We start from the raw sequence: 24,382 nt of genomic DNA, 5'->3' as shown, positions 1-24,382 counted from the left end.
GCCTGTGCCCTCACCTGAATGATTGGCGCCTCAACCTTGAAGTCTAACAGGCGACCCTCGTGAGGGCTGCGTAACGTTACTGTGCAATCACCTCCGAGTTCCCCTTGGAATGCAGCCCGCCAGGCTTATAAACACTGTTGTGAAACACATTGGCGTGATCCGGATGATCCAGCATTGGGGGTTAATCCAACAAGCTGGGTTTATAATGATATGCAGACGTATTACAATGAAGTTCCCAACGTGTGGCAGTGGAAAGCACAGCCCACCATTGACAAGCGGTTTGGCCTTCCGCCATATTGCCCACTCATGCCCGCCATGATGTCCGACGCCAGTGGGCACAGAAAGTTCCACCTAATGTACTCAATGACTGAGCATCCTCGGCTCTCTGGGATAGAGAGCTCCAAGGTTCATAATCCTCTTAAAGAAGAGATTTCTCCTCACCTCAGCCATAAGTGTGCTGTTCGATTCTGTGGGATAGAAATTTGTTGGCATAGGGCCACTTCCAGCTACCTGAGTGGCCTACGTGGCATCCGCCATTGATGTCAACAGTTCAAGAGAAGGCAGGTCACCACCATCTTCTCAGGGAGAACTAGAGGTGGGCAATAAACGATGGCCTTGCCAGCAACGCTCACATCCCTGGACTGAATGGGGAAAGAAATAGCAGATATATTTCTCGGCTGGTAAAGCTGGAAAGACATAACTAATGGTTCAAACAATCACATGGAATGAGGAAGGCAAACCCAGCACTTTGCATCTATTCTTTGCACAGGACACAGATAATCTGCTGCTCCCTGAGGTTTGCCAATGGCCTATTCGCCTACTCTAGACAAAAAGATAAACCTCAGTGAAATTTCGGAATGGCATTTGAAAGGTAAACAATAAAGAGTTTCAACTTGAAACATTAACCTGGTCTATTCTCTTTTCAGGCAATGTTTGTCCTGTTCTGCCAAAGAACAGGAGGAGGGAAGTGAGGATAATTTATTTCACACAGTTGAGTTGTAATGATCTGGAATGCACCGTCTGAAAGGGCAGTGGAAGGAGAAGGAATAATAACTGAAAATGGGATTAGATATATACTCTGCAGGGCAACGGGGACAAAGCAGGGCTGAGTGGGATTGATTGGATAGCTCTTTCAAAGGGCTGGCAGGGGCACGATGGGCCGAATGACCTCCCTTTGTGCTATAAGTCTCTACAATCTGTAACACTGTGCAATTCTCACCGTGCTTATTCCACAAGTAGCACACTTGTGGGGTGCAGGTTGACCTGTGTGCAATGTTCTCCTTGCCTTGGGTTAACCTGTAGGTAACACACTTCTCACTGTGTATTTCTGGGCATGAAACACACCTAAAACTAAACTCTAATGGCCCAAAACCAGGGTGAGCCCTTGAGTACGTAGACGCCTGAACAATGGAGACACTTATAAGACTGTTCCACTCAGACAATGTCCACAGCGGCTTTTTGATGAAGAACTGCCAAGGCCCAAGAGTGGAAACCTGATTTCATTCTTGTTTATTATTGATAATCATAGCATCAAGATTTTTTACAGCATCTCTCAGCCAGGCCAGAAACCCCGCACCCCACCCTTCACAGCCCGTGCACACAATTTGGTTATGATTTGCCCAGCGACGAATTAAACATTTTTGCAATTTTTTTTTCTTTTCGCTAATTGCGTTGCGAAGCAGGGCTTGCGAGGGAAAAAAAACACACACAGACACACACAAAGCAAAGGCAGGAAAGGGAGCCGTGAGGGAAAGCCAGGGAACTTCACTGGCAACGTGAATGTGGAAGCGTGTCAGGTTTCGATAAGAAGCAAAACAAAGCAAGCTGATCGATCCAAGGATTGTTCCAGTAGTTTGAATATGACCATAACTCAATGAGCGGCTGTAAATTCAGAACATTCGACAGTCTCGCGTTCTCTTGAAACCTGGAATTTCAGCACTCGGGGAGGTTAAGTAATACCAGCTGCGACTACAATATCGGGAGGCGAGGGTGGGGAGGGGGGTAAGAGAGGAACATTCACGAAAAATACCCCTTTTATATCCACAAATATACAACACAAGGACATTAAAAAATAATGAGCAAGGGTTTACAAAAAGCAGCACGTTAGGTTACAGTGGTTTCTCAGCCTGATACAAATGTGCTCTTGCTGGTCATTCTCCCCCTTTCCCATCAAAGCAATAATTATTTCACCGAGAGAGAGAGAGAGGGGTTTTACAATCACTGATGGTGTGAAATTAAGACAAATTCAGATATATACTAAGAAGGCACAGTGCCAATGGAATTCGCCCTGCTAGAGTTGGCAGAGCTGCAGACGGGACTGATACAGCGCCAAACTGTGAACGGCAGAGGCTGCAGTTAAAGCCACAGAAGGTGCATGAGTCTATGTCGGACATCACTTGCGAGTTGTACGTCCTTACTGCCCTTCTCCCTGTATTTAAAGCAAAATGTGACAATCACTTGTGCCAAATTCCATTTTTAAAAAGCATGAGAATATCACCAGTCCTAGGATTCCCCCTGAGTCACACACACCATCCTGATTTGGACATGCATCTCGCATTGCTTCATCATCACTGGTACCTAACAGCACCATGTGAGCACCTAGACCACACAGAGGCCAACGGCTCAAGGAGGCAGCCCTCCATCTTCTCAAGGGCACCTAGGGACGAGCAATAAATGATGGCTTTGCCAGCAAAGTCCACACCCCAAGGCGAACGAAAAAAAAATAAAAGGATGGAGTTGAGTTATTTTTTAAACTAATTAATATAGTAAATGCTCTATCGAGAGAGTAAAATGAACAACCAAAGCCTCTGGAGCAGGACATCGCTGGAAGGTAACGTATGGAGGTTGAAGGAGTTTGACATGTGGTTGAGTGTTGTTTGGGAAAAGCAGTGATTTTGAACATATGACTTGCCAAAATTCGCCACCGCTGGGAGGTTTCCTCACTTCAGGCGGTATTTTAGGCTCTGCTCTGCAGTGAGTTTCATGACAGGGAAGAGCATTTAATTGGGCAGGAGGGCGATGGTGGGGACCCCAGCACCATCCTGCCTCCAGCCCAATTAAGTCCTTGATGGGTAGGCCCGTGGACGGCCTCCCCACCCCACTGCCAATTGAGGCCCTTAAGGAGTATTTAATATCCAACTAAGGGCCTCTTCCTGCCGCTGCTGGTGTGAACCCAGCGTCAGGCAGGCCTGTCGTCACACGGGAAACACGGCCTGCAAATCTGTGAGGGTTGCTTGTGGGTTTCCTGGGGAGTGGAGCAGGGGGGGTGGTTGGCGTTTCCCTTGTTCAAAGGGAGCTGGTATCGGGAAGCTGGGGATCCACTGAGAGCCACCCGCTGCCCTTCCTGCCAACTCCCTCCTACACTCCACTCTCCCCGCGATCCCTGTTCCATGAAACCCCTCCCGTCATCACTTACCTCCGGCCTGGGTCACCCTGCGATTCTGGGCCTCTGCTGGGTGTCATTCCGGCAGCGGCCATCGCCTCCCCGGTTGCGCTGTTGAGCAATAGAGCTGCTGGCCTATGATTGGTCTGCAGCTCTCAGTGATTGGGACTTCCTGCCGAAGGGTCCTGGTCCTGTGGAAGGCCCACTGCCTTAACTGCCTGATTGGCACTTCATATCAGAGGGCCTTCCTGGAGGAGGCTGTGCGAATCTCTCGCCAGCTCTGTAACCAGTGTCCAAGCCCCCACCATGTCACCTCCATAAAATTCCCTTCTCATGTCTGGGTCTATTGTAGACTAATTGATAGAGATTGTTAAGATTAGTCAGCAACTCCATTATTTTTGAATAATTTGGCTAGAATGGAAAGCTAGATGGAGCTTGGCCTATTTAACAATTCCTAGGGCAGAATTTTATGTCCTGTGGGTGGGCACACACCCAACGACCTCAAAATCCTGCTCCTATTATCCTACAAAGTAGGATATCCTAGCCAAAGTAAGTAAGAGAGAAGATAAATAAAGACGTCTGGTCTTTCACAGCCTATGGGTTGTAGAAGGAATTCAATTCTAATGTTGTTCTGTGGTTATGAGATCTCAGGAAAGAATAAGGGAAGAATAGGAGGATTTGTCTTTCATGCTTGATGTGGTTCCCCTCAGTTACTAGGCACTATGGAGAGACAAAGGGGACAGAGATCCACTAAGTCAGGGATCTGCTCTTCCTACTTTTTCCAAGAGGCCTTTCTGAATAGGCCAACCTGGGACTGCGTTGCTGGGTAACAGTTAGGAAGGCCGCAATTACCCCAGAGGCAATAGTGAGGCCCTCCTTCCCCGATACACACTTACACTTAAATTTTTCTCATATTGAAGAACCTGGATGCTTCCAGGAGCAGGTGGAAGAGGTGTCAAGAGTCACCTTTTGACTTCTCCCTGTGGGATCTTTGAACCTTGGGGCCTTCTAGCAGAAGCTTGAAGGCTGCAATCCCATTGGGCAAGATAAGTTGAAGGCCTCTTGAAGCCAGCGGCTACAGTTGTATTTCCAAACCCAGTCATCTAACAGAAGGATGGCCTGCGTCTGGGATGGGTTCAGTCCAGGAATATGGGGCACAAGTGGTCTTGCAGGTGCTGCACATTTTGGTCATTCCAGCACCTATGTTGGGGAAACGTGAGGGCACATGTGTTGGAGGAGGGCCTAGGAAACTTGATATTTGGCTTTTGACAATTCATCCATTCCAAATAAAAGTGTCTGCAATTCATCGCCGGAGTCTACTCCTGTACTCCCTCGAGGCAGACTACAGAATAGCAATGGGAGAGGTCAGCTCGGTTATTTGCATCATTGATCACATTTACTTTATGACTTGGCCAGACTCAAAGGAAAGGAAAATCAGGAGGGAGCACTTTCTGTTTTAAGTAGCCCCCAGTCTCTGTGTGGAGAACCACAGGACAATAATTATACATTTCGCCTGCATTGAATTTCTTGGTGTAATGAAGGCCATAATTTCAAGTCTCCTTCTAGACAAATGCAACTTGTGTCCCATTTCAGATCCCTTCATTACAATGGAGAGTGGATCAGCCTCAGGATCTAAGCTGGAGCCATAGAAAGACATCAACAGCTGTGGGCTACCATGTTTGCAAAAAGGGACAAAATGAACCTTTAAGAAAAGGAACTGGATCAATATATGGAGTGTGTATTAACACCATTGTGGCAGCCATTGAGTTGAAGACAGGGGTGGGTTGCAAAGCAAAAAAGGATTTTATTTTATAGCAAACAACAAACAGAATCTTTTAAATGGAAGCAAAACACTGCAAATGCTGGGAAAATGAAAGAAAAACTAAAATGCTGGAAATGCTCAGCTGGTCAGAATCTGTGACTCAGCACCTGTGTAGAGAAAAATAAAGTCCATGACTGGGATTTTCTGGTCCCGAAATTCCAGCCAAAAGTCAATGGACATTTTGCTGGTTCACCAAATTTTCCGCCCCACCATGACAGTCCTGGGAAAATCCCGGCCCATCTTTCAGGTTGACGACCTTGCGTTAATGATTAAACTACTAAAGAGAGTCTCTCAGAGACAGCAGGATGATTTGATTTCACCAATACAGCGTGTGGAGGATAGTTGCATAATACAAGCTACGTACATAAAATCAATCCCAGTCACCCACTGCAGTGCGGGCTCCAGGTATGATAGGGAAATTGCTCAACCATCTCTATACTGGCCAGGGATATAGACCCACACCCAAGACCAACCAAATGAATAAACATCTTACCTGGCTCATAATACTCAAAGATGCTCACCACAGCATCCTGGGCATGAGCGACTTTGGAATCCCTTATAACTGGGATAGTCACACAAACTTCCGTCTCGTTCAACTGGAAAGCAAAAAAGACCAAATGATGTTTCTTTGTGAATGTGTCCGAATGCATTTTATACAAGTTCATCCCTAAAATGACAGAGGGAAATTTTTTTTTAAACATTGAAGTCATTAAAGGTACCAGTCGCGCCCAGATCCTGTGAATGAATGGAAAAAAAATCTCCAACTCACCGAGTCAAAATACAGATTAACTTTTCCAGCTTCAAACTCCACTTTTTTGATGAGGTCGTTGGTCCGAACACCTTCCATTTCTGGGACAAAGCCACTCAGCATCCCAACTTCCATCAGAACCATTCCCGTGTTGGAACTATTTTCACCACCTCGATACCTTAAGCAACAGAGGCAAAACAAAACTCGCTCTTAAGTATGCCGCACCTTTCTCCTTCCCCCTTCAAGAGCTGTCCCAGGTGTTTTGCCCATCCAACTACCATATTTCAAGGACATTATATCGAGTGCTATTTTTTCAACATTCACTGTCTCTCCCTCAAAAACAGTGGGATGGGATTGGGGTTGGATACGGGGTAATATTTTCCTCGGTATTTCTTTCCAGGTCTATGAACAAACTGAGAATTACACAAAGTTGAATATAAATATTACTGCGGGTCTTGAGTTGACAGTAAACATTTATGTTAAAGTTTATTGTCGGATTAAAAGTACATCTAAAGTCTATAAAACCATGATAGCATTCAATGGGAATGATATTAAGCAACAAAATGCAGGCAGTGTGTTTTGTAGTGGACAGGTAATGCATGCAGTTCAATAGCTTTGCAGCAACTGACGGCCAAACGTCTATAAGGTAGAGATTGGATCACCTAACTTCTCATATGAGGACGTAACACACTTGTAATGTATCCCTGGGAGTGCTAATCTGTTAAACTGGTGTTAACTCATTAAAAATAAAGGGTGCGTGTAGGAACAGATGCAATGGGACATAGCTGGAGTGCATTACATGTCCAGACATAAGAACATGAGAAATAGGAACAGGAGTAGACCATTCGGCCCCTCAAGCCTGCTACGCCATTCAATAAGCTCATGGCTGATCTTCCTGTGTTTCGATTTCCACATTCCCATCTAACCCTGACTCCCTTGATTCCCTTGCCTAACAAGAATTTATCTACAGAAAACGCTGGTAAACTCAGCAGGTCTGACAGCATCTGTAGAGAGAGAAAGACAGAGTTAATGTTTCGAGTCCGTATGACTCTTCTTCAGAGCTCTAAAGAAGAGTCATACGGACTCGAAACGTTAACTCTGTCCATCTCTCTACAGATGCTGTCAGACTTGCTGAGTTTTTCCAGCATTTTTTTGTTTTTGTTCCAGATTTCCAGCATCTGCAGCATTTTGCCTTTATATAAGAATCTATCTACCTCTGCCTTAAAAATATTCAATGACCCCACCTCCACCACCTTCTGAGGCAGAGGGTTCCAAAGTCGCACAACCCTCAGAGAAAAAATTTCTCCTTCTAAAAGGGCAACCCCTAATTTTAAAACAGTTCTGGACTCACCCACAAGAGGAAACAGCCTTTCTACATCCACCTTGTCAAGGCTGTTCAGGATCTTGTATACCTCAATCAAATCACCCCCTCACTCTTCTAAACTCCAGTGGAAACAAGCCCAGTCTGACCAACTCTTCCTCATAAGACAACCCACTCATTCCAGGTATCAATCTAGTAAACCTCCTTTGAACTGCCTCCAATGCATTTACATCCTTCCTTAAATAAGACCAAAACTGCAAACAGTATTTGAGATGCAGTCGCACCAATGCCCTGTATAACTGAAGCACAACATCCTTACTTTTATGTTCAACCCCTCTTGTAATAAAGGATAGCATTCCATTGGCCTTCTTAATTAATTGTAGTACTTGCATACTAACTTTTTGTGACTCACGTACTAGAACACCTCGATCCCTCTGCACCTCAGAATTATGCAGCCATTCTCCATTTAAGTAATGCTCTGCTTTTTTGTTCTTCCTGCCAAAGTGAACAACTTCACATTTTCCCACATTAAACCCCACTTGCTAAATCTTTGCCCATTCACTCAACCTATCCATATCCATGAACTTTTAAAGGAAAAAGAGACTTCGCTTTTATATAAAAGCATACAAATTTGAGAACTGGGAGCAGGAGTAGGCCAGCTCCACGATTCAATAAGATAATGGCTTATCTTCAATTGCAAATCCCCTTTCCAACACTCCTTGATCTCCTTAGTGTCCAGAAAAAAAAGCATCATCTACCCTGACTAGGAATTGAACTTAGGCTGCGGCAGTGAATCCAAATACTAACCATAGTGCATTGCACAAGCTCAGGATGACCCAAACCTTTATAGCAAATGAAATACTTTACAAGTAGCAACAAACTCATAATGTGGCTCATTTATGTGTGCTAGAGGTGACGCTCATTGATATCTAAGGGCCTGTCCTCTGCAAACAAAAGGAATATGATAAAGCCTTGCCTAAAGGAAAAGTACTGCTGATGCTGGAAAACCTGAAATAAAAACAGGAAAGGCTGGAAAAACTCAGCAGGTCTGACAGCATCTGTGGAGAGAGAAACAGAGTTAACATTTCGAAGTAGAAATGTGATGGGTTTTACTGTTTTAAGAGGGGGTGGAGCAGGTGAGACAAGTTAGAAAATCAGGGATAGGTGACAGCTAAGGAGAGATTGACAAAGATGTCATGGGCACAAGACAAAGAGAGCGTTAATGGGAGTGGTAGAGGCTAAAGAAGATGCTGATAGTGGCATAAGGGTAAGCAGAGGGTGTTAACCGCAGAACAAGGGTCAGCACTCTCTGATAGCAAAACATAAAAACAAGTGACAGATGACCCTGTGGGGAGAGGGTGGTGGTTGGGGAAAAAAGGATTTTAAAAAATGAACAAAGAAATGAAAGAATAAGATGAATTATTTTTTAAAATTGAATAAATAAAAATAAATAAACAAATAGATAAATAAATAATTTTTTTTTTAAAGTTGTATTTTTTAAAAAGTGCCAAGATGAAGGCGAGAGTTCATGGTCTGAAGTTGTTGAACTCAATGTTAAGTCCGGAAGGTTGTGAGGTGCCTAATCGGAAGATGGGGTGCTGTTCCTCCAGTTTGCATTGGGCTTCCTTTTATGAATTACCCAGGGGCTTGGAGAGCCTATAGTTCCCTGCCATTTTCTCCATGGCAACGCCTTGGCCAATCAGAGCTGACTTGCCAGCCAACCAGTGCCCTTCTCCTCTGTAGCATAAATTGTTGTGATCATTTGAAATTTGTCATTCTTGCATTTGTCCTGATGAGTGCAAGAGAAAACATTTCGGCAACATGGCTCTCCTTTCAGAAATAATTTAGAAGTATTGTATTCACAGAGATATCTACCAATATAGTTCTGTTGAAGAGTCATACGGACGCGAAACGTTAACCGTGTTCCTCTATGCAGATGCTGTCAGACCTGCTGAGTTTTTCCAGGTATTTTTGTTTTTGCTTTGGATTTCCAGCATCCGCAGTTTTTTGCTTTTTACTATATTTTTGCTGTTCCTCAGGTACTCAGAGTAGTGAAGGAGGAGGACTGCAGAAGATCCATGTCTGTCTCAACACAAGGAATCTCACTGGGGCACAATGGAGCTTGCCGGTTAATCAGCAAACCCTCAAACATTTGGTTGTGCACACATGGTGCAGCCACATGCTAAACTTAGTAAGGAACAGCCATTGAACCGTCAACCAGACTCGGTTGATAAATCACAAGATAAGTTCAACAAAGAGCCAACTCCCCACTGTGTTCCTATTACAGCTATTCAGCTGTTTGTCAAGTCAATCCTGTGGCCTGGACCTTAGCCATTGTTCCTGGCAATTTGTTGTAAGTGTTGATCACCATGGTGAAGCTCTCAACACTGCCAATTTTTGATTGTCACACAGAAATTGATGGTTCTTTCTGCTCAGGAGGCCCACCGCCCTTATAACAATAACCCTTTGTAATGACTTGACATACCGGACAGGTTTCAATTTGAAACAGATAACTTTATTGCAGAGAGCTTTTCAGATGCTACATGCTTGAACCAGGTCCTCGACAAGAAGCCCCGCCCCCTGGATTACCCGTGCTTAGGGCTCATTGGACGAAGACCGCAAGGTCAATCATGTGACCCCTGATAGGCAATAGGAAAGGCTAAAACTTCAATCGCTACACCCTCGTACTGATATCCTTATGAAACACTCTATTGTTCCATTTGATGTTCTAATTAATTCTTCTCCTATATACTCCCTCTTTACCATTCTTCCTTTCTCCTATCATTAACCTCCTCTACCTTTTGAGCCCCTGCTCTAGTTTTTTTTCATTAATATTACAATCGCTCAAGAAAAGAATCGGTTGATGGGTGACCTAATAGAGGTCTTTAGAATTATGACAGGGTAGGCCTAGGGAAGGTGGTCCCATCTGTAAGGGGGGACCAGAATTTGGGGACAGAAATATGAGATAGTCACTAACAAATCCAATAGGGAATTCAGGAGAAACTTCTTTAACGCAGAATGTAGAACTTGTTACCAAAAGGAGTAACGGAAATAAATAGCGTAGATACATTTAAGGGGAAACTAAGCAAACAGGACAAAGTGACCCGCTTGATTGGAACCCCATCCACAAACATTCACTCCCTTCACCACCGACGCACAGTGGCAGCAGTGTGTACCATCTACAAGATGCACTGCAGGAACTCACCAAGGCTCCTTAGACATCACCTTCCAAACCCAAATCTGCTACCACCTAGAAGGACAAGGGCAGCAGATAGATGGGAACACCACCACTTGGAAGTTCCCCTCCAAGTCACTCACCATCCTGACTTAGAAATATATCGCGGTTCCTTCACTGTCACTGGGTCAAAATCCTGGAGCTCCCTCCCTAACAGCACTGTGGGTGTACCTACACCACCTGGACTGCAGCGGCTCAAGAGGCAGCTCACCACCACCTTCTCAAGAGCAATTAGGGATGGGCAATAAATGCTGGCCTAGCCAGCGATGCCCACATCCCGTGAATGAATTTTTAAAAATACATGAGGGGGAAAGGAATAGAAGGATGTGCTGATAGGGTGAGATGAACTACTGGGTGGTAAGAAGGTTGTGTGCAGCATAAATGTCAGCATGGGCGAGTTGGACTGAATATCTTGTTTTGTGCTATTAATTCCACATGATCCTCCCAGAATTTCTTCTTCCATTCTAATTGTTTTCTAACTTCTTTTCTTAACCATTGCTTCCTGAAATGATGAGTTACATCTTTTTTTTAAAAATTGAATATATTTAGTCTTTACCTTTACTATCTCCTTTTAAAAATATCCCAATGTTATTCTCCATTCTTTTCAGCCAATTTCTCCCTCCACCTCACCTCAGTTAACTCACTTCTCATTTCTCAAGTCCATCCAAATCCACTGGATGGTGACCAGGAGCATGATCCCAAACTGATTCCACCCCTTCCCCTCCCAGGAATGTTAAGGTTTATTATACTACCTCCCCAACTGAGATCAGTTAACTCATTAGAGGCAATGGCCCAGATCTTCCGATTGGGATCGGAACCCATATTTCCAACTATGATCCGACAACAGGGCCGTCACTTCCGAGCTCCCCAGGGTTGGATTTTGGGGGCATCCCAAAGATGTGCTAAGGAATCCCTCTCGGAAGTTCCCAGGTAAGGGTTTGCATGGCAATGGCTCAGAAGTGCAACCTTCCTCTGGACAATTGCCCTGCACTGGGAACCATCTAAAAATGCGACTTAAATCGCAAACTTCGGATGGTTCCACCAGGGTTCCACCAATAATTACACAGAAAAAGTTAGAAGAATTAAAACCTCTTCTAACTTCTACCCCCACAAGAGCCCCCCCACACCCCCGACCCCCACCCCCCATGGCACACCTCCGATCCCTCCCACAGGACTCCTCCCATACCCTCAACCACCCCCCACAAGGATTCTTCCCGACACAGGCCCACACTCTCTCCGAACTCTGATCGCCACCATGAGCCCAATCTGACCCCCACCAACCTCTAGGCCCTCATCGCCACAACCAGCGCCACCCCCACCCCCGAACACCACGCCCCCCCACCACCCCATGGCCTTCAATAGTAGACAGGGAAGACCTCTTTCTCCTAGTGGAGAGGTCAGTTACCAAGTGGCATAGATTTAAGGTGATTGGTAGCAGGATTAAAGGGGACGTGAGGAAAAACGTCTTCATCCAGAGGGTGGTGGGTGCCTGGAATTCACTGCCTGGTTTGGTGATGGAGACAGAAACCCGGAACTCATTTAAAAGACACCTAGATCTGCACCTGAAGTGCTGTAACCTGAAGGCTATGGACTACAAGGTGCGATTAGAATGGGCAGCTGGTTTTTTATTTTATTTTTTGGCTGGCGCAGACACGATGGGCTGAATGGCCACTTTCTGTGCCGTAACCTTTCAACGGGCAGGATCTTCCGGCCGGTGAGCAGGGGCGGGGCCCACTCGCCAACGCGTAAAATGACATGGGATGACATCGGGTGGAACTTCCAATATCACCCCGTGTCGTTTCCATTTTCTGGTTGGCGGGGGGCGCAGCTGAATCAGCTGTGCGTCCGCCGACCTGTCAACGGCCTATTGGGGCCATTGAAAAGCTAATTAAGGTCATTAATGGACCTGCCCGTCCAACCTTAAGGTTGGCAGGCAGGCTGGGAGCCCTGGCGGGAATTAGAGAAAGCATCAAACCTCATTCACCAGCGGGATGAGGTTTCATGAGGATAGTTAAATTTTTATCCAATCTTTCAATAAAAGTTATGGACACGTCCCAGCTCATGGGACAACGTCACATGAGGAGACATGTCAGGGAAATTTTTTTATCATTATTAAAAATTTTAATTCCAAGCTGATCTCCCTGAGGCAGCACCAAGCCTCAGGGAGATCTGTACACTCTTTCGTGCGCGTGCGTGAAAGAGTGCACTCCCGGCTGAAGGAATCCCCCCCACCCTCCGCCCGCACAGGGAGCGCATAGCACTTCCGATTGGACGTCATGCTGGGCGGGCATTAATTGGTCCGCCCACGTAAAATGGCGGCGCACCCCCAATCGGGGTCGCCATTCATAGGTGTGCCTACCCGCGCCTTCCCTCCCCAACGGGGGGAAAACTTTTCCCTATGTTTCTGTGGTTCTAAGAAGACATAAGAAGATAAAACATAAGAATTCAGAAGCAGGGCTAGACAATTCAGCCCATTAAGCCTGCTCTGCCAATCAATAAAATCATGGCTGATCTGATTGTGGCCTTAACTCCACTTTCCTGCCTGTCCCCCCATAACCCTTAACTCCCTTGTCAATCAAAAATCTGTCTAATTCAGCCTTGAATATATTCAATGATTCTAACCCTCCACTGCTCGCAGAGGGAGCTAATTCCAAACACTAACAGCCCTCTGAGAGAGGAAATTCCTCCTCATCTCCATCTTAGATGGGAGACCCCTTTTTCTGAAACTGTGCTCCCTAGTTCTAGATTCCCCCCACGAGTGGAAGCCTCCTCTCAGCATCTCAGGGCGATGAGGGATGGGCAATAAATGAAGTCCTTTTGAAGTGCGGACACCGTTATGCTGAAAGGAACATGGTAGCCAATTTGCTCACAGCAAGCTCCCACCAACAGCCATGTGATAAATTATTAGATAATCTCAGGGTCCTTAACCAGCAGAAGCAATTAGCTCATTCATCGCCTTGGCAGCCATGTCACGTTCCGAGGATGAAAGGATGAATTGAAAAAAAATCTGAGTTATGTTTACCTGGTACAAATATGTAGTGTTACGTGATCCAGGTCATCCTTATCATCCAAAATGTCAACATCCAAATCAAACACCTCCTGCGACTCCACAGATCGACGCCGCTTTGATGCAACTTTGCTTTCCAGATTGAAGAGAATATTAAGCTAGCAAAACAAAATCCAGCAACAAATTTACACTCCGGTTAAACTTTGCCTCTTCCTGCTTGTTAGAACACATGTTCCAGTTTACATGTACTCCTTTCAATTAAATATACTGCTTTTGCTGCTCGTAATGGTGTTACACTGGGGAGACCAAACCACAGGTTGAGTGATAGCTTTCCTGAAAATTTCCAATCAGCTCGCCAGTGTAATCTCGAGTTTCTGGTTGGTTACATTTTAATTCTCTGACCCACTCCCACGCTGATCTCAATGTCTTTGGCCACTCGCATATTTCTAACAGCTCCAAGAATAGCACCTCATTTTTCAATTAAGCATGTTACAATCTTCCAGATTTAGCACTGAGTTCAATCATTTTAGTTCATAACCACTGCTCCCATTTTTTTCGGACAGCATTCTGCTGGTGATGATTTTGCTGTTGCCATTCACACCAGCATTTCCAGCATTTTCTGTTTTTTTATTTCAGATTTCCAGTCACCACGGTAATCTGCTTTTGTTTCGTCACAGTTTCCATATCACTTATGCAATTTTCACCCAGACAGTACAATTATATGAAAATGTAATATTTGCTACATTACAGATGTGGCAATGCTCATTGGTTGTAAAGTGCCTTGGAATGTCTTATGGTTATAAACGCAAGTTCTTTCTATAGAGGAATGTACAGGACTGGAGGGCAAAAACTATCTGTTGGTTCCAAAGATCAAAATATTCCAATGTAGCAGAATGGTTTGTGGTGACGCTCCCTGTATACAGAAAGAGCTTAACAACTACTTAATGCTAGACATTTGCCTCAAACGTGTCCTGATACAATGCTGTGAAGTTAGTTGACTGTTGTGTCTCTGATAACAGATTTAGGAGAGAGTTCATCACCTAATTTCCAACATGATACAGATGTTGTGGCTGCTCAAAATCCGGGAGGTCCCGACATTTCTTTTGTGCGATATAAATTCAACAAGCTTGTTCAACGAGGGAAATCTCGTGGCAGCAGCAAATGGAAAAGCTACAAAAAGTACAGCTTTGAAATCTCAGTAAAGCGAAGAAGTCATTCCAAGGTTTCCAAAAAAACAAGTTGAAGGACAGGAGAAGCTTTGTTTATTTAAAAAATCCTTTACAAAACATTCATCTTGTTCTAAGTTGCAATTTTTCCTAACCTTTCTAACTCTTTGATAAAAATTATTCTATAACTGTATTCTCTTGCTCCAAAGTCATTCTCTTTTTCAATGTTAACTTGGGAAATTCACTTGAAACTTTAAATAAGCTCTGCTATGATGCCCTGTTGGTTTAGGATAACCCTCTATTCTCTTCTCTCTCATGTGATTATCTAGCTACCCCTTAAATGCATCTATACTATTCGCTTTAAACATTCCCTGCAGTACTGAGTTCCACATTGTCACCACTCCCTGGGTAACCAAGTTTCCTTCAATTCCCTATTGAATATATTGGTAACTGTCTTATATTTATTTGGTCTGCTACAATTGGTTTGGAGGCCATGTGGTGGAGTGTGTAGCATCCCTGCTTCTGAGCCAGAAGCTTGGGGTTCATGTCCCAACACCAGGGCCATGGAAGGTGCATTTATAAAATGGCCAACAAGTTGAGTTTCAACCTGTAAATACTTCCAATGTACACCAGCAGGAGGTAAGAGTGGGAGAGATTCCTGGTCAGCCATGTGATGGATAGAAAGTTGGATCCTCTACCATCACTGTTCATAGCTCCAGACTACAATGTGCATGTAAAAGTGTGTATTGCCACAGCAACTCCAACTCTTTGAGGAGATAAGTCGGCTAGATAGTCAGTAAGGATCAAACCGGTGCTAACAGCAGAGGGTTCGATCCATGTTCCGGCAGGGGTGGAATCAGGACCTGTCTCCTTGCCCTACCAGTGGTGGAGGTCGTGGTGGTGTGGCTCAGACCTGCCTTCAGGCAGAGAGCTGAAGAAGATGACTATTGGTCTCCCCCCATCAGTGGAAACATCCTTGGGGCCTGATTTTAACTTTGCGCAAGTGGATGGATTTTGAATGAGTTCAAATCCTCTCTATGCCTGCCCTATCTGAAGGCACTGGATACTGCAAAGGCTATGGGCCCTGACAATATTCTGGCAATAGTACTGAAGACTTGTGCTCCAGAACATGCCACGTCCTTAGCCAAGCTGTTCCAGTACAGCTACAACACTGGCGTCCACCCGGCTATGTGGAAAATTGTCCAGGTATGTCCTGTACACAAAAAGCAGGACAATCCAACCTGGCCAATCACTGCCCCATTGGCCTACTCTCGATCATCAGTAAAGATTTTGAAGGGGTCATCAATGGTGCTATCAAATGGCGTTTGCTTAGCAATAATCTGCTCACTGACGCCCAGTTTGTGTTCTCCCAGGGCCACTCAGCTCCTGACCTCATTACAGCCTTGGTTCAAATGTGGACAAAACAGCTGAACTCCCGAGGTGAGGTGAGAGTGACTGCTCTTGACATCAAGGCAGCATTTGACCGAGTGTGGCATCATGGAGACCCAGCAAAACTGGAGTCAATGGGAACCAGGGGGAAAATCTCTGCTGGTTGGAGTCATACCCAGCACAAAGGAAGATAGTTGTGGTTGTTGGAAGTCAGTCATCCCAGCTCCAGGACATCACTACAGGAGTTCCTCAGGGTAGTGTCCTAGGCCCAACCATCTTCAGCTGCTTCATCAATGACCTTCCTCCCATCATAAGGTCAGAAGTGGGGATGTTCACTGATGATTGCACAATGTTCAGCACCATTCGCGACTCCTCAGATACTGAAGTGGTCCCTGTCCAAATGCAGCAAGAAGTGGACAATATCCAGGCTTGGGCTGACAAGTGGCAAGTAACATTCATGCCACACAAGTGTCAGGCAATGATCATCTCCAACAAGAGAGAACCCAACCATCACCCCTTGACATTCATTGGCATTACCATCACTGGTTCCCTCACTATCAACATCCTGGGAGTTACCATTAACCAGAAACTGAACTGGACTAGCCATATAAACACTGTGGCTACAAGAGCAGGTCAGGGGCTAGGAATCTTGCGACGAGTAACTCACCTCCTGATTTCCCAAAGCCTTTCCACCATCTTCAAGGCACAAGTCAGGAGTGTGATGGAATACTCTCCACTTACCTGGATGAGTGCAGCTCCCACAACACTCAATAAACTTGATGCCATCCAGGACAAAGCAGTCCCTTGATTGGTACCACATCCACAAACATCCACTCCCTCCACCACCAACGCACAGTAGCAGCAGTGTGTATCATCTACAAGATGCACTGCAGGAATTCACCAAGACTCCTCCTTTGACAGCACCTTCCAAACCCATGACCACTAACATCTAGAAAGACAAGGGCAGCAGATGGATGGGAACACCACCACCTGGAAGTTCCCCTCCAAGTCACTCACCATCCTGACTTGGAAATATATCGACCGTTCCCTCACTGTTGCTGGAACAAAATCCTGGAACTCCCTTCCTAATAGCACCATGGGTGTACCTACACCTCATGGACTGCAGCGGTTCAAGATTAGCAGCTCACCACTGCCTTCTCAAGGATAATTGGGGATGGGGAATAAATGCTGGCCCAGCCAGCGAAGCCCACATCCCGTGAATGAATTTTTAAAAATATCAAACTCCTTCACCATTTTAAAGCCCGTGTGAGGTCATTCCTCAGCCTCCTCTTTTCTACACAATAAAAAGCTCCAACTTGATGGGCCAGAATTTTATGTCCCGCGGGTGGGCGCCTGACCTGAACGGGTTTGGAATAGCGCGAGATGACATGTGATATTTTGCATGGCGGGCACATGCAGGAATCAGTCGTGCGCCTGCCAACAATTAAGTGGGCAACTAAGCCCATTAATGAGGCAATTAACAGTGATTTTATGTGGCCCATCCAAATTTATGGGCCATTCTCCCAGGCGGCATTCACATTTTTACTCAAACCTCGATCCGGCGGGGGGATGAAGGGCAGAATTTTGCCCTTAGTGGGCGGTGCTCGATTGTGTTGCCTGGACATGTTTTTCAGCACTTTTGTCATTGTCTTTATTCCGTGGAAGTCTGCAGCTCCCTGGGGCGGCTGTCTACCTTTGGGGAGCTCACTAGAAACTCTCACCCACAGTTAGGTCAGTGCCCACCCTCTTCCTACCCATACCCCGGCAGTGCGGAGCAGTTCTCAGTGAGCATTTCATGCTAGCTGGTTGGTCATTAACTGGGCAGCCGGCGTGAAATTGCGGTCGGGGGCCGATCGCGATCAGTGGCCCATTTCCCGTCCGCTTCCGGTCCGGCCGATCGTGCGCGCCTGACGAACGAAAAATTCAGGCCATGGTGGTTATACCTGCTCAAGTCTATTTTCCTGCATTTATAACCTCAGTTAATCCACTGCGAAGAGTTTGTTGCTCATTCTCCTCAGCTTGTTAGCTAGGTCTCAAGGCAAGGCATTCATAGGTTTAGGATGTTAGGACTTGTTCACAAAAGTAATCTAAGAGCTGAAATAATCTAGGGTCTCCTGTCCTTGTAGCTACCCTTACCAGGAGATCTGCTATCATGGTTTGTCACACTCATCTATCTTGTGCCATCCTCACACATCCTCTGTAGCTTGTCTGCAACCGCTCTGTGACATCCATCATCCAACTATACCTAGGTCAATCCCTCTTTCTGCTGCCCTCCATTTTGCCCTCCAGAAGAGATCTCTGTAGTTTTTCAGCTCTGATCAAATGACCAAAATATTGACATCTTCTTTTCTGGATGTCACTTTTTAGAGTTCCTGTAATTTCAAGCACCTCTTCCTTTGTCTCCTGGGTCTGTGTTTGGAATTTTAAACAAACGCCTTAGCATCCACATTTCAAAGGTCTCTATTTTCTTCACAGGTCTTTACTTATTGCCCAGGTTTCTGAGGCAGACAGGAATGTCGCATCTTATGAGTTTTTTCCTTGTTGCAAGCTGTTGTTAACACATCCTTCATCTTCACAAAATTACTTCTGTCCATCTCTATCCTCCTTCTAATTTCAGCATCACATTGACCATCTTCTGTTATCATTTGTCCTAAATAGACAAACTTATCAATTTGTTCCAGTGTTACACCATCCACTCCAATCTCCAATCCAGCTTCTTCCAATGTATTCCTTCTAACTACCATTTCTTGTTTTTTTGATGTTCATAACAAACCATTTCCTAAACTTGATCTATGACATTTTGTAGGGCCTCTTTTGACTTTGCAAGTAGCGCTGTGTCGTAAGTGTACCACAAGTTTGTTATGTTCTTGCCTCCAATTTTTACTCCTGGAAATACATCTGACTCTCAATATTTGTTCTGTGTACAGGTTGTATAATTTTGGCAACAATCTTGTTGTACTCCTCTCTTCACTTGAAACATTTCTATTTGTCCATCTTCTAGCCTGATGCTCACTATTTTGGAGTAGAAGGTATAAAGTAAAACAATAAGCGTAACCCACACTCTGCATCTTTCTCTACCAAACATCTATCTAACTTTCTCATTAATCAGCCAATAACCATCTCGATTGTCCCCACCATCTCCTCAGGCAGTCTCTTCAACACCTCTCCATCCTTGATGTAAAATTTGAATTTGGATATTAGGCTCCTTTCTTCTGACCTTGGGCCATGTTGTAATGTAGACGATGACTATGCCATTGATAAGCTGCCGTGGTGCAGCTTCATTGAATGAAAGGCTGCTTGGGGACAGGGCAATCCTCCAGCTCACATTTGCAGCATTCGATCTTGGTCAAGTAACGTCTTGATTTTAAAATTCTCACCCTTGTTTTCAAATCCCTCCAAGTCCTTTGCACCTCCCTATCTCTGTAATCTCCTCCAAACCCACAACTCTCCGAGATGTCTGGTCTCATATAATTCTGGCCTCTTGTGCATTCTCAATTACTCCAATTACTCCAGCACTGGTGGCCGTGCCTTCACTTGCCTGGGCCCTAAGCTCTGGAATTCATTCCCTAAGCCTGTTCCCCTCTCTACTTCACTTTCCTTTAAGATGCTCCTTAAAATCTCTGACCAAGTTTTTGGCCATCTGATCTAATATCTCCTTATGTGACGCGGTGTCATACTATGTTTTGAAAGTTAAAGGCACTATGTAAATACAAGTTGCTGTGTTGTTGTTGTAGGGAAGAGCTTTCAGCTCCAAGAACAGCCTTAAAATTGGAGTCACACAGCACAGCAGGCCATTCGGTCCATTTGCACTTAGCATTGATTATAACGCGGCCTCCCGTAATCACCCACTCTGTGATTTGCTGTTCGAGGGGCTTATGATAACAAATCCATTTAGCATCATAAAACTGAGAGCATGGAAGGAGGCCGTTCAGCCCATCGAGCTTGAGTCAGCTCTTTGAAAGAGCTACCTAATCAGTCCCACTCCCCGCCGTAAATGTTTCCCAAGTCAAGTGTTTATCCAATTCTCTTTTGCGAGTTCAGTTGAATCTGCTTCCACCATTCTTTCAGGCTGTGTGACCATAATTCTTATATATTTAGATTACATTGATATGTGAAATGTGAAAAAGACAGCTGCTTCCCTTTGTAGGCGTCTCACTAACAAAAGTGGCAGCTTTAAAACACGTGGAATTCTGAGAATTTGTTTCTGGTAGTGGCTCAGAAATCATAAAGACAAACAATCACTCTTCTGCTTTCCATTAAAGGAGGAATTTCAACATCCTAAATGATAGAATTATACAATGGCAAATTAAATCCTGAGAGAAAATATAATCAATATAGCAATCAATAAACTATCATTATCCAGTGGCAGCCCGAAGCATTGCACTTCCCTTTGAACAGTTTGGAGGCAGCCCTATCACATTGTTACCTCGGGACTTGCCTATTCCAATGCATTCCTGGCTGCTCTCCCACATTCTAGCCTCCATAATCTTGCGGTCATACAAAACTCTGCTGTTTGTGTTTTAACTTGCAGCAAGCCCCCTTTCCCTATCCACCCCCCGTGACTCACTGACCTACATGAGCTCCCAGTCAAGCAACGTCTTGATTTTAAAATGCTCATCCTTGTTATTGAATCCCTTCCTGGCCTCGCCTTTCCCTATCTCTGTAATTTCCCCCAGCCCCATAAGCCTCCAAGATATCTGCGCTCCTCTGATTCTGGCCCCTTGTGCATTCCCAATTTGCTCCAGCGTTCAGTGGTCGAGGCCCCGAGCTTTGCAATTCACTCCCTAAACCTCTCCGCCTCTCTACCTTGCTTTCCCCCTTTAAGACAGTCTCCAAAACCAACCTTTGACCAAACTTTTGGTCACCTGATCTAATATCTCCTTATGCGACTCAGTGTCATCATTTGTTTTATAATGCTCCTGTGAAACGCCTAGGGGCATTTGCTTTTGTTAAAAGCGCTATATAAATATAAGTTGCTGTGATGTTGCTTTTGTAGGGAAGAGCTTTTAGCTCCAAGAACAGCCTCAAAACTTGGGAATCACAAAGCACAGCAGGAGGCCAACTGGCCCATCATGCCTATGGTAGAGTTACTCCCAGCCCTTACCCCATAGTCCAGTAATTTATTTCCCCTTCAAGTATTTCAAGTATGCAAATCTCATCTGAAAGTTACTGTTGAATCTGCTTCCGCCGCCCTTTCAGGCAATGCATTACAGATCATAAATCTGGGGGAAAATGTTCCCCCCATCTGGGGGTGGGGTGGAAGAGCAGGAACAGGCGGGCTCCCGATCGGCACCCCCAGTCAGGGGTGCGGCGCCATTTTACGTGTGCGGGTCAGTTAAGGCCCGCCCAGTGTGATGTCCGCCAGGAAGCACTATGCACCCCCTGTGCAGGCAGAAGGGGGGTTCCCTCAGCTGGGAGTGCGCTCTTTCACTCATGCACACGAAAGAGCACGCTGATCTCCCTGAGGCTAAGTGCTGCCTCAGGGAGATCGGCTCCGTTTTGAAACTTTTAATAAAGGAGTTTAAAAATTTTCCCTGCACTGTCACATGAGTTGGGACATGTCCATAACTTTTATTGCAACCTTTCATTAACATTTAAAAACCCTCATGAAACCTCAACCCGCCAGTGGATGAGGTTTCATGTTTTTTTTTAACAGGACCGTCAGGGCTCCACGCCCTTAAGGTTGGACGGGCAGGTCCATTAATGAGCTGAACTGGTTTCTTAATGGCCTGAATAGGCCGTTGACGGGTCGGCGGGTGCCCAGTCGACTCAGCTGCGCGTCCGTCAACCTGAAAATGTAAATGACGCGGGGCGACGTCGGGAGTTTCACCCAATGTCACCCCGCGTCATTTTACGTGTCGGCGAGCGGGTCCCAAAAATTCTGCCCCTGGAATAAATGATCCTGAACAAGAGAATTTTCTCCTCATCTCTCCCCTTAGCTATTTTACCAGTTATCTTAAATCTGTATCCCTTGGTTACCTGCCCTCCTGCCTGTGGAAATGGCTTCTCCTCATTTACTGTATCAAAATCTCTGATAATTTTGAATGTCTCCATTAAATCCACCCTTAACCTTCTCTCTTCTAAGCAGAGAAAAGCCAGGTCTCTCCACATAATTGATGCTCCCCATCCCTGATATCTATCCAACAAACCTCCTTTGCAACCTCTCCAATGCCTTGACATCTTTCCTCAATGTATAGTACCTGTAAATGCTGGCCACCACTTATCACACAGCATCAGAAAATTTGAACACGAGAAATAGGAGCAGGATTAGACCACACGACCCATTGAGCCTGCTCCTTCAATAGGATCATGGCTGATCTCGGGCTTCAACTTCATTTTTCCTCCCACTCCCCAAAAAAAAACCACCCAGTCTAATCCCACTTTGAAGCATTTGGTCTGTAGCCCTGCAGGTTACAGGACTTCAGGTGCACATCCAGACACCTTTTAAATGAGTTGAGGGTTTCTGCCTCTACTACCCTTTCAGGCAGTGAGCCCAAGACCCCCACAACCCTCTGGGTGAAAAAGATTCCTCATCTCCCATCTAATCTTTCTACCGATCACGTTAAATCCATGCCCCCTAGTCACTGACCTCCCTGTTAAAGTAAATAGGCCCTTCCCATCCACTCTATCCAGGCCCTTCACAATTTTGTACATCTCAATCAAATCTCCCCTCAGCCTTCTCTGTTCCATATTTCTGGACTAATAATCCCATTGTGGCGGTGGGTAACATTCTCACCTCTGAGTCACTATTGATTTAGACATTCAGGTTGGAGAGAGCATGCAATTATTTTTCCTTTAATTCCCTGAGAGACCAAAAACCCGCCTATCCCAGCCTTAAATGTATTCAATGATGGGGCACCCACAACCCTCTGGGGTAGAGAATTGCAAAGATTTACAACTCTTTGAGTGAAGAAATTTCTCCTCATCTCAGTCCTAAATGATCGGCCCCTTATCCTCAGACTGTGGCCCCTGTGTTTTAGATTCCCCGACCAGCGGGAACAATCTCCCAGCATCTACCCCACCAAACCCCTTCAGAATTTTGTAGCTTTCAATGAGATCGCCTCCCATTCTTCTAAACTCCAGAAAACCAATGTTACCTGCAAGTGATAAAGTTACAGTACCTGGAAAATGGCCAGTCCTTGTCCCTGTGCAGTTACTGTGACCAACATGGGCTGCTGAATTCCAATCTGCACATTAAAAGAGGAGGGAGGTTATAAATTGAAGCACAGAGTTGCAAGTAACAGAGTCAGTAACAGAGCAAACAGTTCTCAGTTGAATGATCTATAATGTGAATTATAACGAGTTCCTTTATGTCAGTCATTTAAGGTAGAATGATATTAGAATCATAGAAAGTTTACAGCACCGAAAGGTCCACTCGGCCCATCATGTCTATGCTGGCTGAGAAACAAACCACCCAGTCTAATTCCGCTTTGAAGCATTTGGTCTGTAGCCCTGCAGGTTACAGCACTTCAAGTGCACATCCAGACACCTTTTAAATGAGTTGAGGGTTTCTGCCTCTACTCCCCTTTCAGGCAGTGAGCCCCAGACCCCCACAGCCCTCTGGGTGAAAAAATGTTTCCTCGTCTCCCCTCTAATTTTTCTACCAATCACATTAAATCCATGCCCCCTAGTCACTGACCTCCCTGCTAAAGTAAATAGGCCCTTCCCATCCACTCTCTATAGGCCCTTCACAATTTTATACATCTGTCAAATCTCCTCTCAGACTTCTCTATTCCATATTTCTGGACTAATAATCCCATTGTGGTGATGGGTAACATTCTCACCTCTGAATCACTATCGACTTAGACATTCAGGTTGGAGAGAGCATGCAATTATTTTTCTGCTGAGTGTTGAGGCTCTGTAATGCCCAGGCTGACTCCCTCAGTGCAGTAGTGAAGGAGTGCAGCATGTCAGAGGTGCTATTTTCTTGGTTGAAGCGTTAGATCGAGGACCCTGCCTTTTCAGGTGGGCATCAAAGATCCCATGGGACTACTTTGAAGAAGAGCAGGGTGACCTGGGCAATATGTGCCCCTTACCCAGCTCCAAACATATTATTTGGTCATTATCTCATTGCAGTTTTTGAGAGCTCGCTATGCGCAAATTGGCTGCCGCACTTCTTATATTACAATAGTGACTACACTGGGTATTCTGCGGTGAGTAACTCACCTTCCAATCCCCAAAACCTGTCCACTATCTACCATCTAAAGAGCATAAGTCAGTAGTTTGATAGGATACTCTCCACTTCTCTGGATGAGTGCAGCTCCAATAACATTCAAGAAGCTTAACGGCATCTAGGACAAAGCAGCCCACTT

At 45.3% G+C, this 24,382-nt stretch overlaps 1 protein-coding gene across 1 annotated transcript in view; it reads right to left on the bottom strand.

Moving 5' to 3' along the window:
- Nucleotides 1–1,560: 1,560 nt before the first annotated feature.
- The window catches only part of cd109 (CD109 molecule), a 103,621-nt gene continuing 80,799 nt past the window's right edge, over nucleotides 1,561–24,382 (bottom strand). Inside the window, exons 21-25 of the mRNA XM_078557540.1 lie at nucleotides 23,192–23,257; nucleotides 13,531–13,673; nucleotides 5,974–6,130; nucleotides 5,698–5,800; nucleotides 1,561–2,428 (exon numbers count right to left, since the gene is read on the bottom strand). Coding sequence (XP_078413666.1) covers nucleotides 2,235–2,428; nucleotides 5,698–5,800; nucleotides 5,974–6,130; nucleotides 13,531–13,673; nucleotides 23,192–23,257 — 663 coding nt within the window. The 3' untranslated portion in view covers nucleotides 1,561–2,234. The remainder of the gene's footprint in view (nucleotides 2,429–5,697; nucleotides 5,801–5,973; nucleotides 6,131–13,530; nucleotides 13,674–23,191; nucleotides 23,258–24,382) is intronic.

This window comes from Cetorhinus maximus, chromosome 14 (assembly GCF_964194155.1).
Source record: "Cetorhinus maximus chromosome 14, sCetMax3.hap1.1, whole genome shotgun sequence".
NCBI classification, from domain to species: domain Eukaryota; kingdom Metazoa; phylum Chordata; class Chondrichthyes; order Lamniformes; family Cetorhinidae; genus Cetorhinus; species Cetorhinus maximus.
Note: the sequence above shows the minus strand (reverse complement) of the source record. Positions and strands in the feature narration are given on the sequence as shown.